Raw genomic sequence first — 15,067 nt, 5'->3', positions numbered from 1 at the left:
TCAGGGGTATTTGGGTCAAGAAGTTTCATTGATAAAATGTAACTTTCTGGAAAAAGTTGAGGACTAGAATGAGGAAAGTATAACTGTGTTGTTGCATTTGACAGATCAAACAAAATTATGTACAAGGAATAAACGCAATGAGGCTTGTCTTAAATTGTTCATAATTATGATATAATCCCATCTAACCGACTCACGTGACGTCATGTCACGTCGGGTCGCTCTCAATTTGATACAAGCCCACTGGTGAGGGGTTTTCAACGTTATTTTGTTTAAGGTACGGTATGATGAAGATTGTCCTTATCAAGTGGACGAGAACAACTATAGTGAGGTCCACGTTATAATGGCAGTGAAGAAAGATAGCAGAACAACGTTGCCGAGTCTCTTAAATTCATTCCATTTGCAACTGAGTGTACACAGCTGTTACTCAATTCATCCCATTAAATTTGATGCAATATTAGTTTTTATTACCTTGAAAAATTAATCAATTTCATGTGAAATTAATTAAATTCACCAGTAATTTTTTTATAATTTGGTTCAAAAATTTTCTATCATAACACTGATCTTAGATTTTTATTTTCATACAGACCAAAAATGGCGGCTAATTCAAAAAGCTGTGATACACCAATCTGAACTTCAAATCAATAGGAATTAAGTTATTCGGTAGGTAGTCTATTCCAATTTCTTTTAAAAATAGTATAATAATAGAAATCCTATTTATAATAAAATAATTTTGATAAAAATAACACATTCTTGTTTCATCAATTGTTGGACAGCTATAACACCTGAAATAGCGAAAAAATGAAAAAAAAACTGAGTTTTCGAAAACGAATCACTTCAGAACATAAATTTCTCGAAAAGTATCAGATTTATCTAAAACCTCTACCAAACAAAACTAAATGTGTATGATAAGTTATGCTCAATCTAATAGAATCTATAAGGATTAAGTTATTAACATTTTGTTAATAACTTTGTTGTAAACGCAGTTCAACAACTGAAGAATGGACGAAGTCGAAATTATCTTTAAAACTATCATTCCAGGTGAAATTTGTGTTTCTCATACGGTAATATCTGAAAATTATTTAATTTATTTAGAAATACACTTTGAATCAAACATTTAAATTGACTTGTGTACTAAAATATTTTATTAGAACGAAGAATAAAAAATGGCGTCTGAGGATTGTTTGTTTTCATCTATACAGTCACTGTCAAAAGTAAAAATTAAATATTCCTTGGCAACTGACAACATTGCAAAGCTAGAGAGAGAGATTTAGCGCTATCTGCTTTGTTGCATGATAGACAAGGATAGCAACACTATTGTCAATCTATACTGCCGTTATAACGTGGACCTCACTGTAGAATGTCTCAAGTAGTTGTGGTAGAATTTTGTGGATTGTAAAAATTATTTCAATAATAATAATATCGTGTGGCCTGACTGGCTAAGGTATGATTCTTATCTTAGGTTTTTTGAACTGACGGAGGTTTTTATCAGAGTTTTCAGGTCACACCTGATCAGAAGTTGATATAGTTTTCAGTTTATCTTCCAAATTTTGTTAGTTATTTGATTACTCCAGGAACTTCATCTCGAATCTTGTATCTTATTATTTTTGCTTTCTTTGTAGGTTAAGTTTGGACTTCACATAGGCTTTGTGGATCACATAGGCACTTAGCAAATGATTTTATGTTATTCTTGATTCAATGTTCTTTCAAACAAATGTTGATCAAAACTTCCGAACAGTTTCCATTCATATTCCTTCCATCTTATCCTTCATATTATTATTATGAAGAATTCCTTATTCAGCTGGAATAAGGAGTCCACCTGAACGTGGATTTCGACGTGATAGTCTTAACGTAATTCTAGATTATTGGTGGTGTTCCCTTGAAATCAATTAATAATTATACCTGCCACAAAACAGAAAACAATATTCTACAGAATAATGGAGTTATGATTTATGTCAAATCAGACTATTTTATCGGAATAAAAGAAATTGCAGTTAGGCAAGCCAACTGTTTGAATATGCATTTAAAAATTACGAAAGATAATTCTGTTATAACAGCGTTAAATAGATCTCCATCACACTTGGACTTGAGAGAATTTCTCATCGATTTGAGGCAAATTTTGAATGATAATGGAGAGTATTCTCACCTCGTTGTAGGAGATTCGAACATCAAAACAAAAGAACCAAATCAGTACGGCAACTCGAAGACTATGATAATCTACTCAGTGAATATGGATTCCTACATTGTATAAAACAGGCAACTCGTATTGGAAATAATAGCGCTTCATGTATAGATCATATTCTGATAAACTTTAAAAAATATATAATACCAATAGTCTTCCCAAATTCCATCATAGATCATTTTATAATTATTTTGGGAATTAAATATGATGTGGTGGAACACTATCACAACAGAAGAAACACCTACTATGGAAGTATTATTATAATAAACTTTCATTAGCACTAACGAATGAGATCTGGAATTGTACCCGTGTACCTGCAGGAATGCGCTGAGAGTGCTTTGAAGAGAATGATAGAAATACTGAAGAAATACACAGAAGAATGTAAAGTTATTAATTAAGTATCGCAAACAAAAAGAAAAATTAAGCCTTGGATTACAAATGGATTGATTACATCAATAAAGAAGAGAGATGAATTACACAGACAAAGCAAGAATGATATAGCGAAACTACAGAATATTGCAAACAGAATTTTTGAGGAAGGTGTTTTTCCCACAGTGTCTCAAGGAAGCTTGGGATCATTTGTCCAATCTTCAAAACAGGAGATGAGAAAGATATGAATTGCTACAGACCCATATCATTACTCAGTACATTATCAAAATTTTTTGAAAAGTGTATCAAAACAAGACTGATCAGCTTTCTTGAAAAAAAAATAATCTTCTATCGCCAAATCAATATGGTTTTAGATCTAGTTGCAGTACGAATGATGCTATCCACTATGTGACCACTCAGATTGCCGATGAAATAAACACTGAAGAGAGACCATTAGCAGTATTCTTAGATTTAAAGAAGGCTTTTGATACGGTGTCACATGACATTCTTCTTTCAAGGCTTGATAACTATGGAATAAGAGGAGTAGCATGGAATCTGTTCAAGAGCTATCCATCAAACCGAACACAATGTGTCAGAGTCAATGGATGTATAAGCAACAAGCTGACTGTAAAGTCTGGAGTGCCACAAGGAACAGTACTAGGACTAATTCTTCTTCTTCTCTACATAAATCCATTATGTAACATGGAAATTAATGGATCAATCAACACTTTTGCAGATGACACTGTTCTACTGTTCTCTGAACCGACCTGGGAGATGACCTGGAGAGAAGCTGAGACTGGACTTCAGAGGGTGTCTCGCTGGTTTAGTGAAAATCTGTTAACATTGAACCATGAGAAAACCTTCTTTCTGACCTTTTCGGCGACTCAACATGGATAGCCAACAAGAGATGAGATAGTAATCAAGAATCAACGGAATAACACTTCATACACAGTTCACAAGGAATAGTCACAGTAATACCTGGCAGTTACAATGGACTCTTTTCTGCATTGGGATCATCATCTCAATGAAGTGGGAGACTGATGAAGACCATCTAAAGATTCAGGATTCTGGACACTGGTCGACAAGGGATGTCTAAGAGTTATCTACTTCTCTCTAGCACAGTCCCTCATGCTGTATGGGATTGTAGGATGGGGAGGTACAAGCTTCTTGAACATCGAACCGCTCCTCAGTGTACAGAAGCTGATCATGAGGGTCATCAACCAGAAGCCTCCACGCTATTCATCAGACCAGCTATTCAATGAGTTTGACGTGATGGATTCAAGACAGCTTTACTCCGAGGAGATACTATGCAGATTACACAAGAACTCAACAACATTTCAAACCAGAAACCACAACCACAACACCAGATACAGGAATCTTCTAATCACTAGTGTTGCAAGGAAGGCACTATACCAGAGACAGTTCAATCATTCAGCACCAAAGTTATATAATCTACTTCCTGCAAGCTTTAAACAGATTAATCATCCTAGGAAGTTCAAAACAATAATACACAATTGGTCCTCAATGTAGGATGAGCAAAGGAAGACAGAACATAGAAAACATTATTTCTAACAACAGCCAACCACCTAATGATTTACTTATCACTAACTAATCAATACACACGAAAAAACAAACAAAGCCTATTCTAGAACATGATATGCCTTAGTGGAGTAGGTCAATTTCCACACAGAAAAACTAAACAAGTAGAGGACACATTATAAGCATTTTTTGTAACTAACTATTGTATGTAATTGTAATTTATCTAATATTTTGTGTGATTGATGTTGCAGTTTTTTTTTAGGAAATAAACATTTATTCATTTGTGTTCTGAGTTGTCTGCTCCGGTGGTCCTGTGCTGCTGTGTTAAGCAATGAAGGTATCTAGAGGAGCTACTACCAGTTGTTTTCAAATCAAGCTACTATCTAATCACTTTTACTATCACATTTTCATTATCTCCAAGGTCTGATATCTTTTTTTGGATGATGATTTATCTTCGATGATGCGCGAGTTACACCGGTTTACCACAATTTATATGAGTGTACCAATTCAGGGGTGAATCACCCCTTTTTTTTCAAAATTGGAGTGTTTTTATTGATTTTCTAAGAGTTTAACATCTGGCACTTAGATCACTTTGAAATTATAGCATTCAAATAGTGATAAACTATTAAATGCCAAGAGAGCCATTTATATAAAGCGGAGGACTTATTCAATCGGGCGTTAATTGCTTTCAAATTTGACAGGCGAATTCACCAGGAGTTCTGTTATATTAGATAAACTAGAAGGCCTGGTTCCATCTATGCATTAGGCTACTGCAATTTCGATGTCTCATTCTTATTCCAACATAAGCTGACAAAAATTTGGAAGGCTTCAAATCAAACTAAAGATCAGAAATCTTCCAGTTACTCAATAACTTACCCCTCCTAAATTGTATTAGTGGATCAGTGGCTGAGAAAATGTAGTCTGTCGACCAATCAAATAATGTGAGTAAACATGGTTAGTCCACGCCCACAGAGGCTCTCATTGGATGACGATATTAAGTCATTGTATCGATTCCACTTTGACAGGATCAAGAGTCAAAATAATTAAGATATATTAAAAATAACTCAATTCATTCAATATGCAGTGATAAATATTCAACTATCATTAATTTGATGTTTTAAATTCAAAATGTCTAACTTATATATATATATATATTTTTTTTTTTTTTTTTTTTTTTTTTGATGAAAATTGAACTTGAACTTCCAATAACAGTAGAAACATGACCTATATTTTTTGGAGATGTTATTCATTATCAAAATTTGGGAACGGAATAGTTTTGAGCCAAGCCTGTTGTTTCTTCCCAATTATATGTGTGACTGTATCCACGAATAAATAAATGAAAATAGATAAATGAATAAATAGATAAATATATAAGTGATTAAATAAATATTACGGATTAATTTGTCATTGAATCCCACACAATGACTAGTTGTGTTGAATTCTGACCAGAAGCTTAAAAATGTGTGCTGTTTGACGACAAACTATTTCTCAATTCTATTTCTATCCTACATATCATTCTATAGTGAGATTCAGTTCTGGACAGTTAGCATTCCTTGGAAATAGCACAAACGTTTCTAATTCAATCAATTCAATTCATTTTATTCAAAAACTTTATACATTACATAGTATGTAAAAACAAAGTAAAGACGATACATTAGTTTGTAACATTAATATGAAAAACAATCAATGCTGACTATTAAAGAAATGTATACATATTTTTATCTGGTTTGAAGTTGATCTTACTACATCACAGTATTCGTATCAATCTCCAAGAGGAGTGATTCTATCAAATACCTAGCAACGCTCATGGAAATAGTCTACTGCCACTTCGTAAAACTCTTGTCAACAAATTCCAAATAAAAAAGTGAACCATTTATTCATAGTTTACTACCCATATAAGGAAAATTGAGATTCAGTATTCTCATATTACCAAAGGTGATGAGCAGAATTTAGCTGTATGAGTCCTCTTGAAACTCAATTCATGAACTTTTCAACTGGTTTCATACTATATAAACAATAATCCAAATTCATTCTATTACAATTATCTTTTCTGTGATCTTGAGCCCTGTTGCACAAGGTCTGTTAAATTACAATCATGATTAAATGTGACGATAACCAATCATAAAATGTTTTTTTGTAGAGAAGGCTTCTCTGATTCGTTCTCGTGGTATTAACTCACGTTTAAATTTAAACAGGCTTTTGTGCAACCTGGGCCTAGCTTTGTGCTTGTTAAATTACAATCTTGATCAAATACGACAATAACCAATCGAATAATGCTTTTTGTAGAGAAGGCTTCTCTGATTCGCTCTCGTGGTATTAATTCACGAATAAATTTAAACAGGCTTTTGTGCAACTTGGGCTTAGTTTTGTTTGGTGTCATCAATGTGATATCTATATTACCAAAGTTTCCCAATGAATTTCTGTTCTGCTAGGAAAGGAAAATAATTACATTGGTATTCATGGGAGTGTTCACACATGAACTGATAAGAAATCTGTGAGCATACATTTAATATCGTGAAGCAGAGATTCATTTGGGAGCAGGGCTCCATGATGCACATTATTTGACAATAACATATTATGCGTCCTTTATCAAAGATTGCATGTACATGTATCTTCCACTAACTGCTGACCTTGCTGAATCCAGAAACAGGATAAAAAAATCTCAAGATACACTCATCAATGTTTGGAAAGGGCTTGGCTATTTACTTGAGGTGTACCATAAGACAAATCGTTGCCGTATCGATCATAAATTCTCAATACATTTCTTGATCTGTTTTGCTTCTCATCTGATCTGACTCATCATACATATGTGTAGGATTTTATCGCAATGAATCCTATCATATTGAGCGAGCAATTTCTGTATTTATATATCTGGTTATTTTCATATCTGGCTATTTTTAAAACTGGTTATTTATGTTTTACGGATCTCGAAAACAGCTCTAACGATTTTTACGAAATTTGGAACATAGTAGGTTTATGATATAATGATTCGATTGCAGTAGGTCTCGTTCTTTGGAGAACTCGCTGAACGACATTAAAACGATAATAAATTCATCCTTGGAAAACAGATGATAATTTCTCTCTCTTGTCGTCTCTCGATAACAGAAGATGCGTGTGCCTGTGAGACAGAATTATTTCCAGCTGTGTGATCATAATCAATCGAGACAATTATCCAGCTAGACAATTCAATCGATTTGATCAACATAATCTGATTTGTTGACATGACATGATAATCTTCCTAAACTAGAGTATATCATACTTTTCTAGATTACTAGAGTATATCATAAGATGTTCATTATTTGACAATTTCAAGTGATTAGTGAGTGTTATTTTGTTATTCAATTTTGTTTGTATATAATCTAAATTATAACTTTCTGGTTTTCAAATGTTTGAACAGAAAATTGAACCTGAATTCAAGTGTATGGAACACAACCTACTTTCTGGACTATTTATAGTGTATAAATCAAGATTCGGGAGAGAAACAGTTTAGGGCTGTGCCTATTGGTAGTTCCCCAATCATTTCAAAGAATTGTGTTCGGTTTATCAAAAGTCAATAAATAAATAAATAACAAGCGAAGCGCGGTGCCCCTATATTATTGAAAATAGTAAAACTGCGGTAAAATAGTAAATAGTAAATCGGATCTGCGGAAAATAGTAAATCCATTCATCAACATCTTGTACTTCAATCCATTGAAAGGCTATTATGGAAAAATGATTGGATAACTGTTTAGGAATATTACAAATGAAAATCAACTGCATAAATTCTATTACTCAAGGGAACTGCTATTCTCCTATTGATGATTTTCCTTGATTCAGATGAATGAACTGTTCTGCAATACAATTGATTCTATTTGATACTTGAACTATTTGAACAATGATTCTCAATATCCTGAATAAGATACTAGAATAAGATGATAGTCTCAAACTCCATGATGTACTCAACCATACCTTGAACATTTCATTACACTAGATTCGCAAATAATAGAAGTTTTGGGCTAGCGCCTGTTTTTTAATTTCGCTTTTGTATTTCAATGCATTGAGGGATAAATGAATAGAATTTAATGACCTCTCATAGTGAAAATGTGGAATATGAGTATTTTATATCATTTACTATCAACGTTCCAAGTCCAATCATATTATGAGAATTTAAAAAATATCGACAACACTTATCCAAAAATTTTCATACAATATTTTCAATACATATGGGAACTCTAGGAAGTGCAGGAGAATTATAGCTTAATTGTATTTCAACAACCAATATATCAGAAACAGTTTGAAAATGTAGGGCGGAAGCACGAACTGCGACATCTCGATTTGGAGACACTCTGTTCGTTTCTGTTGACATTATTGTTGTTATCAAAACATACTATTTTGCCCTTAATTGCTACAAATTGAAATGATTCGGAACTTCTGGGTTTTAGACTTCTTGCCTATCCTAGAATCTTGAGCTGATGATATCGCATACTCATAATTTTCACCTGTGTAAAAGTCTATTGCAGTTGAAGATGGTGATGCTTCAACTTACTATAAACTTCATAGGATTATTTAAATAATTAGACGTTGAAAGTTTGACATTCCATAAATTTAATATTATAGCAGCTATTGCGAAATCATAGTTTGCCTTATTACAGAGATGCTCATTCCCCCTTTCTAAATCTAGGAAATATCAGCTTTTATCCCCAATGATTCAAGAACCCGAAAATGGTCGAAAAGTGATTAATCAAAAAAAATATATATATATATTTATATTTCATATTTACACAATACAATCAGCTTAATCTTTGCCTATTTCAAAGATTCAATTTACTCTCTCAATAAAGCTCGCAACAATATTGGAAAATGATGTTACAATTTTTTAAAATCATAGTATCATTATAATATACATCAGAAGTAGAATAAAATTAACTAATTATGAATGAAACTCGTTCTCTCTACTGAAGCTCGTAGAACAATTTGTTGTGTAGGCCTACTAAAAACTCATCATAGAATAGCTGTTTCAACGGTAGGGAATCATCAATCTATTCTCCATTTTCAAAGGACAATAATATAATACTTTTCATAATTCAATCTTATATTCAGAGACAGAGTATAATAAGCCGAAATGAACCAAATCAACTATAGACTTCGTTTCTCTATGATATTAGTTAAATAGATGAATAGTAAAGTTTGCCTATCAATATAAATATGATAGGCATATATCATATGGTTCAATATCTCGTATCCTCAATATCTGATTCCATTTCTCATTATTTTGCAAGTATATAGAAATAAATTCGGTGATATTAATAGAGAATAAAGCATTGTGATTGATTCGTGAGGTATATATTTATAGTGAATAAGGCTGATAGTGGTATTATCAACACAAATGTACGCCTAATGGTTATGAGAGAAGCCTAAATAGGAATTTGGTCTTATAGGATAACATGTTGGATATAGCAAAAGACTATACCAAAGAGAACTTAAAAAAAAATTCAAACAAATCTATGGGTAGGTTTCAGTACAGCGAAAGGGAATGAAGCTAACTTAGCTAGAGATTTGCTCAATATACAAACTACAATATTATTGGCTTACAATGTACAATGACTCATTATTACTAATATCATCTTCAATAAAAAAATCCGATTTAAATTCTAAATAGGAACAGGAATTTTCTTGCAGAGGTTATGTTTTGGACTCAATTCTGGTTTCCAGGTCAAATTCAATCGTAGAGAAAATTTAGCAAACACATTCATCTTTATTGCAGGATAATTTGGGTAGAATATGGATACAAAGGGTCAAATTCAATCGAAGAGAAAATTGAGTAGCCCAGTTTCAAAACTCGTTATCTCCATTTTTTTCAATTTCGAGTTAAGACCGCCATTTTGTTCTCTGGGTTCATATACAACTATTCCCACTTGTTAAATGCTACAGAACACGTTAAAAAGGTATGAAAATGGCCGTCAAAGATTGGATACTGCTGCATAACTCGTCATGTGTACCCCTCGTACTGCTGCAAAAGCCGTTATAGTTACTAAACGAATACTGCAACAGAACTCGTTATGTCTCTATGGAGTAGAATGTATTGAATCCTTACTGCTGCAAACCACGTTATGTTTTTCAATGTATTCAGTTGTAATAATATTCTAATACAAATGCATATTTTGTATAGTTTCTATTATAATTTGACCACTATTAAATTTTTACACTTGAAGAAATTTTAAGTTGACTTAAGACTTTATTTGGTGAATCATGAAATTTATCTGACAATCAATTTTCATTTGCATCTCAATACGGACTTCCTATGTGCTTAGTCATGCAGCATTTATTATTCCGAAATCATATTCTTCTCAATCAATTGATAGTGATATCTATCAGTAAAGTGTTGAATTAGAAAAAATCAGGTCAAATCAGTGTTTCAAAGATGAATTTATTTTTTTGATAGTTGTTGATTGTCAATAGATGGTCCGGGAAATATGTGATGTACATGAATTACACAGAATTCCATATTCTTTCCATCTTCCATTTTAGGATGAATATAAGCTAAGCTAAATTCAAAGGGTGAATGATAATTAAAAGCTAATTAAAAGGTGAAAGTAAATTCATGAGGTGAATAATTTTTTACAACATTTCCCAGTTTCTCAATGATAGGGGAGTGATAATTATTTGTATAGCTCTTCTAAGGGTGGGCACACACCAGTTAGTCAAGACAAGACTAGTCACGTTTAGTCACAATACTTCACATAGTTGCTTATGATGCAACTCACACTGATTAGTCATTGCAATTAGACATGTCTTCATAAGCAACTATGCGAAGTATTGTGACTGAACGTGTCTTGTCTTTTCTTTACTAACTGGTGTGTGTCTAGCCTGAGGAATGATTATCTACAGCTGGTACCAATCAACTACGGTACACTAACTTCAACTCCAAACTACCATTATAATTCCAGTACACAATTTATCAAAGGGTGACGTGTTTTATTATACAGCTGGTAACTTTAGATGCCAAATCATATGATCTTGAATCATGATCATGTTTCCGTTCTTCGGTAGCCGCTCGGCCGAAAATTTCGAAAACATAGGTCTGTAAAATGGATCAATAAACAAATATTATTTGCCCCCCTATTAAAATTTCTGGTCAGAAACCATCCCCAATATTCACACAACATATACCCAACGTTTCATGCCGTTCTGTCAAGTAATTTTCGAGTCTATAGGGAACAAACAAACAAACAAACAAACAAACAAACATAAAAACATACAAACAAACACACAAACAGACATCCATTATATTTATAGATTGGTTTGATTCATTTTTATGGTGCAACATTTTGGCTATGTGTGCTTGGTTACCGGTATGTTTGTTAGTTGATAAACTTCTTTTTATAGCTGAATATGCGTTTTTATCATCCCAGACAATAAGAAGGTCCGAACAAAATATAAAATTTGCAAATACAGTTAAATTCATAGTGAAATAATAAGTTTTTCTCAATTTCAGAATTACTGGAACAAAACTCGTTATCTTTCATAATGGTGCAAAACCCGTCATAATGCTAATACTGCTGCAAAACCTGTTATGTGCAAATGTTTTTTTTAAATTACTGAAAAATTCCAAATCAATGATTTATGACCTGATATATCAATAAAAGTAATTTTTCTTTTACATTTTTTAAAATATTATCACTAATTTCAATTTGCATCAAAGTAACATTGCATTTAATGAATAGAATCAGCTATAGTCGCCCACAATGAATCTAAAGGATGTTGTAATGATCCATGACAAATCCATTGAAATGAAATTGACTGACTTCTACTTAGTTGCTCAGCAACTTTTCCCAATAATTCATTATAGTACTTGAATCATCCTCAAACTCAGCTTGAATCATCCTTCCAGGTACTGTATGTGATGTGCATCACTTTTTCCAGCATTAGGTATGAAGGCATCACTTGAAATATTGCGTTTATCAATTGAATGACTACATGTTATTGAATGACTGGAGTGAGCTATCAATGAGACAATACATTGATAGGGTGCTCTAGATTCCTCCAACTTGATGAAAATGTTTCTAAATTTCATTCAGAAACTGAGTTATTGTATAAGAATATAACTTAAATCAAAATCGATTGCGCTACAAGTAGACTGATCAAGGGTAAATATACTCCATAGAGATTAAAAACCAGCTATATCCAAACCCATTTCTAATTTTTCTTGAAACCTACAATGGCTTTTTGAAAAAGAAGGATTGTTTAAGACTGGTTTTTGCTACTAAAATGGTATTCATAGTTACCTTTGATTGAAAATAAGTAGACTATGGAGCATTCATATGTTTTGGCTTTCCTGCTGAATTCATTGTTTGGTTGATATCTGGTTATCCTATGATGCTTTCATATTGTCTAAGAATTACTCATAGTGACATGAATTTTGTTCAATAGGCCCATTACTGAAAGGCTCGAGGCATTTCATTCAATTGAATTAAGCTGAAAAGATTGCGATTGTAATATAATTATCGTCTACAGTCTGATTCGATTGAATCAAATGTGTCCAAATTGAAAGATTGATAAGACGATATTGCTTCAAGTTACTTCCATTTGAAATCAATGCGCGTTTGAAAAAATGAATTTGCATTCAATAAGATTCACAAGATATTGCTCTATAAGGTCTGTTATTGCTGGATGAGGATCAATAAGCTGCATTTAACTAGTGTAATAGCTCAAAAACTTCCTTCAATGAAACTAAATTGCGTTCAAATGGTCTCTATAGCATTCAATACATCTATGCTTATTGCTCTCATTTACTGTGAATTATTGCGTTCAATACAACTAAGCTCAAAATTGTGTCCTATAAATTATAGCTCAAAAGCTAGGAACTTATCATCATGTGTTGCATTCAATAGATTCAAATATTGCAAAGTATTGGGTCGAACAAATAAGGTGAAATGGTGTCCTACCTGCTTGAACTGTCGTATGGCGCCATTAATTCTTAGCGAATCAGCCGCTATCATAGCAATGCCATCTCCTGGTTCTCGTAATTGTCGCAAGGAAGCGCTAGGTGTGGCGCTGTAGTGGTGACAACAGGAAGCTTCCGGCTGCGAGCTCTGGCGAATAATGCGGGAAGTGGGTGAGGTGGTCAGCAACAAAGGCGTCGTTGACGGCTGGAGAGAGGATTGTGTCGCCGACGATGTGGCTAGGCGACAGGCGACACTGTCGCGCGACACCGACCGAGCCATTGAAGGCGACTGAGACGATTTGCGTCGTTCGCAGAAGCATAGTGGTGGTCTTCTTGGTAGTCGGGGTAGAACCTAGGAAACAATTTACAAAATTACACATTCTACACTTTTTTCGATCTTCTAAATTTCAATTTTTTTCTGTAACCGATGATGGTGGAAAAAACGTTATAGAGAGTGGATATACAGGAGTGGAGTGAAAATATTGAGAAAAGGTGTGGATGAATTATTGGACAATGAGGGGGAGGAGAATGATGATGAAGAGTGGAGGGAGAAGGAGGAAGAGGAGGAAGATGAGGGAAAGTGGTGTGGATGGGAATGAGGAGGAGTAGAAGTAGGAGGAAGCTTCTACGGTTTTAAAGATTTGATGCCTAGTGAGATCGGACCCCCCCCCCCTTAAAGATGAGGAAAAGGTGTAGATCAATCAGGAAAGGATGAAGAATGAGGAGAAGGAAAAAAAGAAGAAGAAGGAGTGGAAGAAGAAGCAAAAGAACAAGACTGAGAAGAGTATTGAGAAGAAGGAGGAAGGGTAGGGAAGGATGATGACGGAGTGTAGGATGAGGAGAAAGGGAAGGAGGAGAGAAAGAAAAAAAAAAGATCAAAAATAATGTTAGTGAAAGGGAAAGGAATGAGAGAGTAGAAGAACTGTGAATGATAAGAAGACCATTAATGTAGTTAAAGGATGAGAAAGAAGAGGATGATGAACGAGTACCGGAAGGAAGAGGAAGAAGAAGAGAGATTTGAAGAAGAACATGAAGAATCAAAGTGGGAAGAAAAGGAAACCGTCATAGCATATTTGACCTTAACAATAAATACTCCGGTTTCTATTAGCTTATGGGATGAAAGTATTAGGAAAATTCTTCATGATTCATAGTCAGGCTTGTCTTGGGATAACTGAAATTTTCATTCGAAGAGCCAATTCACACGGAGCATGGCATTACAGACAAGTGGGCCGGGTAGCAGGATAGCTCTCAGATTGACCACAAAGTAGAAGGAATCTTTCTTCCCTGTGGTTTGACTGAATATCAGCTGGTTCTCGAACGCCGAGCCCAATCAGCCAATCGGAGAGCTTCCTGCTCTGGAGACTCGTCTGAAAACGCCTGAGGAAAAGCTTCGTCTGGCTTGGTCCTCATTGTTAATCTGAATTGAAGACGGTCTTCCTCAAAAAATCTTGTATGACTTTTGGTTTGAATTATTATGAAATAGAAGTCGTGTTAGAAATGGTAGTCAGTATAGTGAGGTCCACGTTATAATGACAGTGGATAAAGATAGAAGAATAGCGATGCCGATTCTCTGCATTAATTAATCATATTTCTTCACTGTCAAAAACATAATTGGCACCGTTGTGGACCTATAAAACGATAGTACCACCGGCTTTGTCGAATGATAGACAAGTATAGCAAAACCAAAATTGATCAAATACTGTCATTATAACGTGGACCTTACTATAGTCAGTAACTCTCCAATAGAGTTACTCTCCAATTTGACATATCATTTAAATCTGTGATGATGGGGAGGGGGTTTAATGTGATAAATTTTATAAGGAGTCAAAACCCCGATAATCATTGAACACTCTGTATATCGTTAGTTATAATGAATTTTAGTGTTCAACCAGGATAAATAAATCGAATCTAATCTATCCAACCCACTGTCGCATTTTGTCACTTCCTCTCCCTCACACACTCACAAAAACACATTTTTCTCTCACCCACTGTTTCTTTCTTTCTCCCTTCCCTCCTTTTTCCTCTTCTATTTTCCTCTCTGTGGAACAAATCTCTTT

At 34.0% G+C, this 15,067-nt stretch overlaps 1 protein-coding gene across 2 annotated transcripts in view; it reads right to left on the bottom strand.

Moving 5' to 3' along the window:
- Positions 1 to 15,067, bottom strand: part of LOC111057732 (small conductance calcium-activated potassium channel protein) — a 357,428-nt gene that overhangs the window by 326,437 nt on the left and 15,924 nt on the right. For both annotated transcript variants that reach the window (XM_039435643.1, XM_039435644.1), the window contains exon 2: positions 13,012 to 13,362. In XM_039435643.1, coding sequence (XP_039291577.1) covers positions 13,012 to 13,362 — 351 coding nt within the window. The remainder of the gene's footprint in view (positions 1 to 13,011; positions 13,363 to 15,067) is intronic.

Source organism: Nilaparvata lugens, chromosome 9 (assembly GCF_014356525.2).
Source record: "Nilaparvata lugens isolate BPH chromosome 9, ASM1435652v1, whole genome shotgun sequence".
Classification (NCBI taxonomy): domain Eukaryota; kingdom Metazoa; phylum Arthropoda; class Insecta; order Hemiptera; family Delphacidae; genus Nilaparvata; species Nilaparvata lugens.
This window is presented reverse-complemented; position numbering and strand designations above follow the sequence as displayed.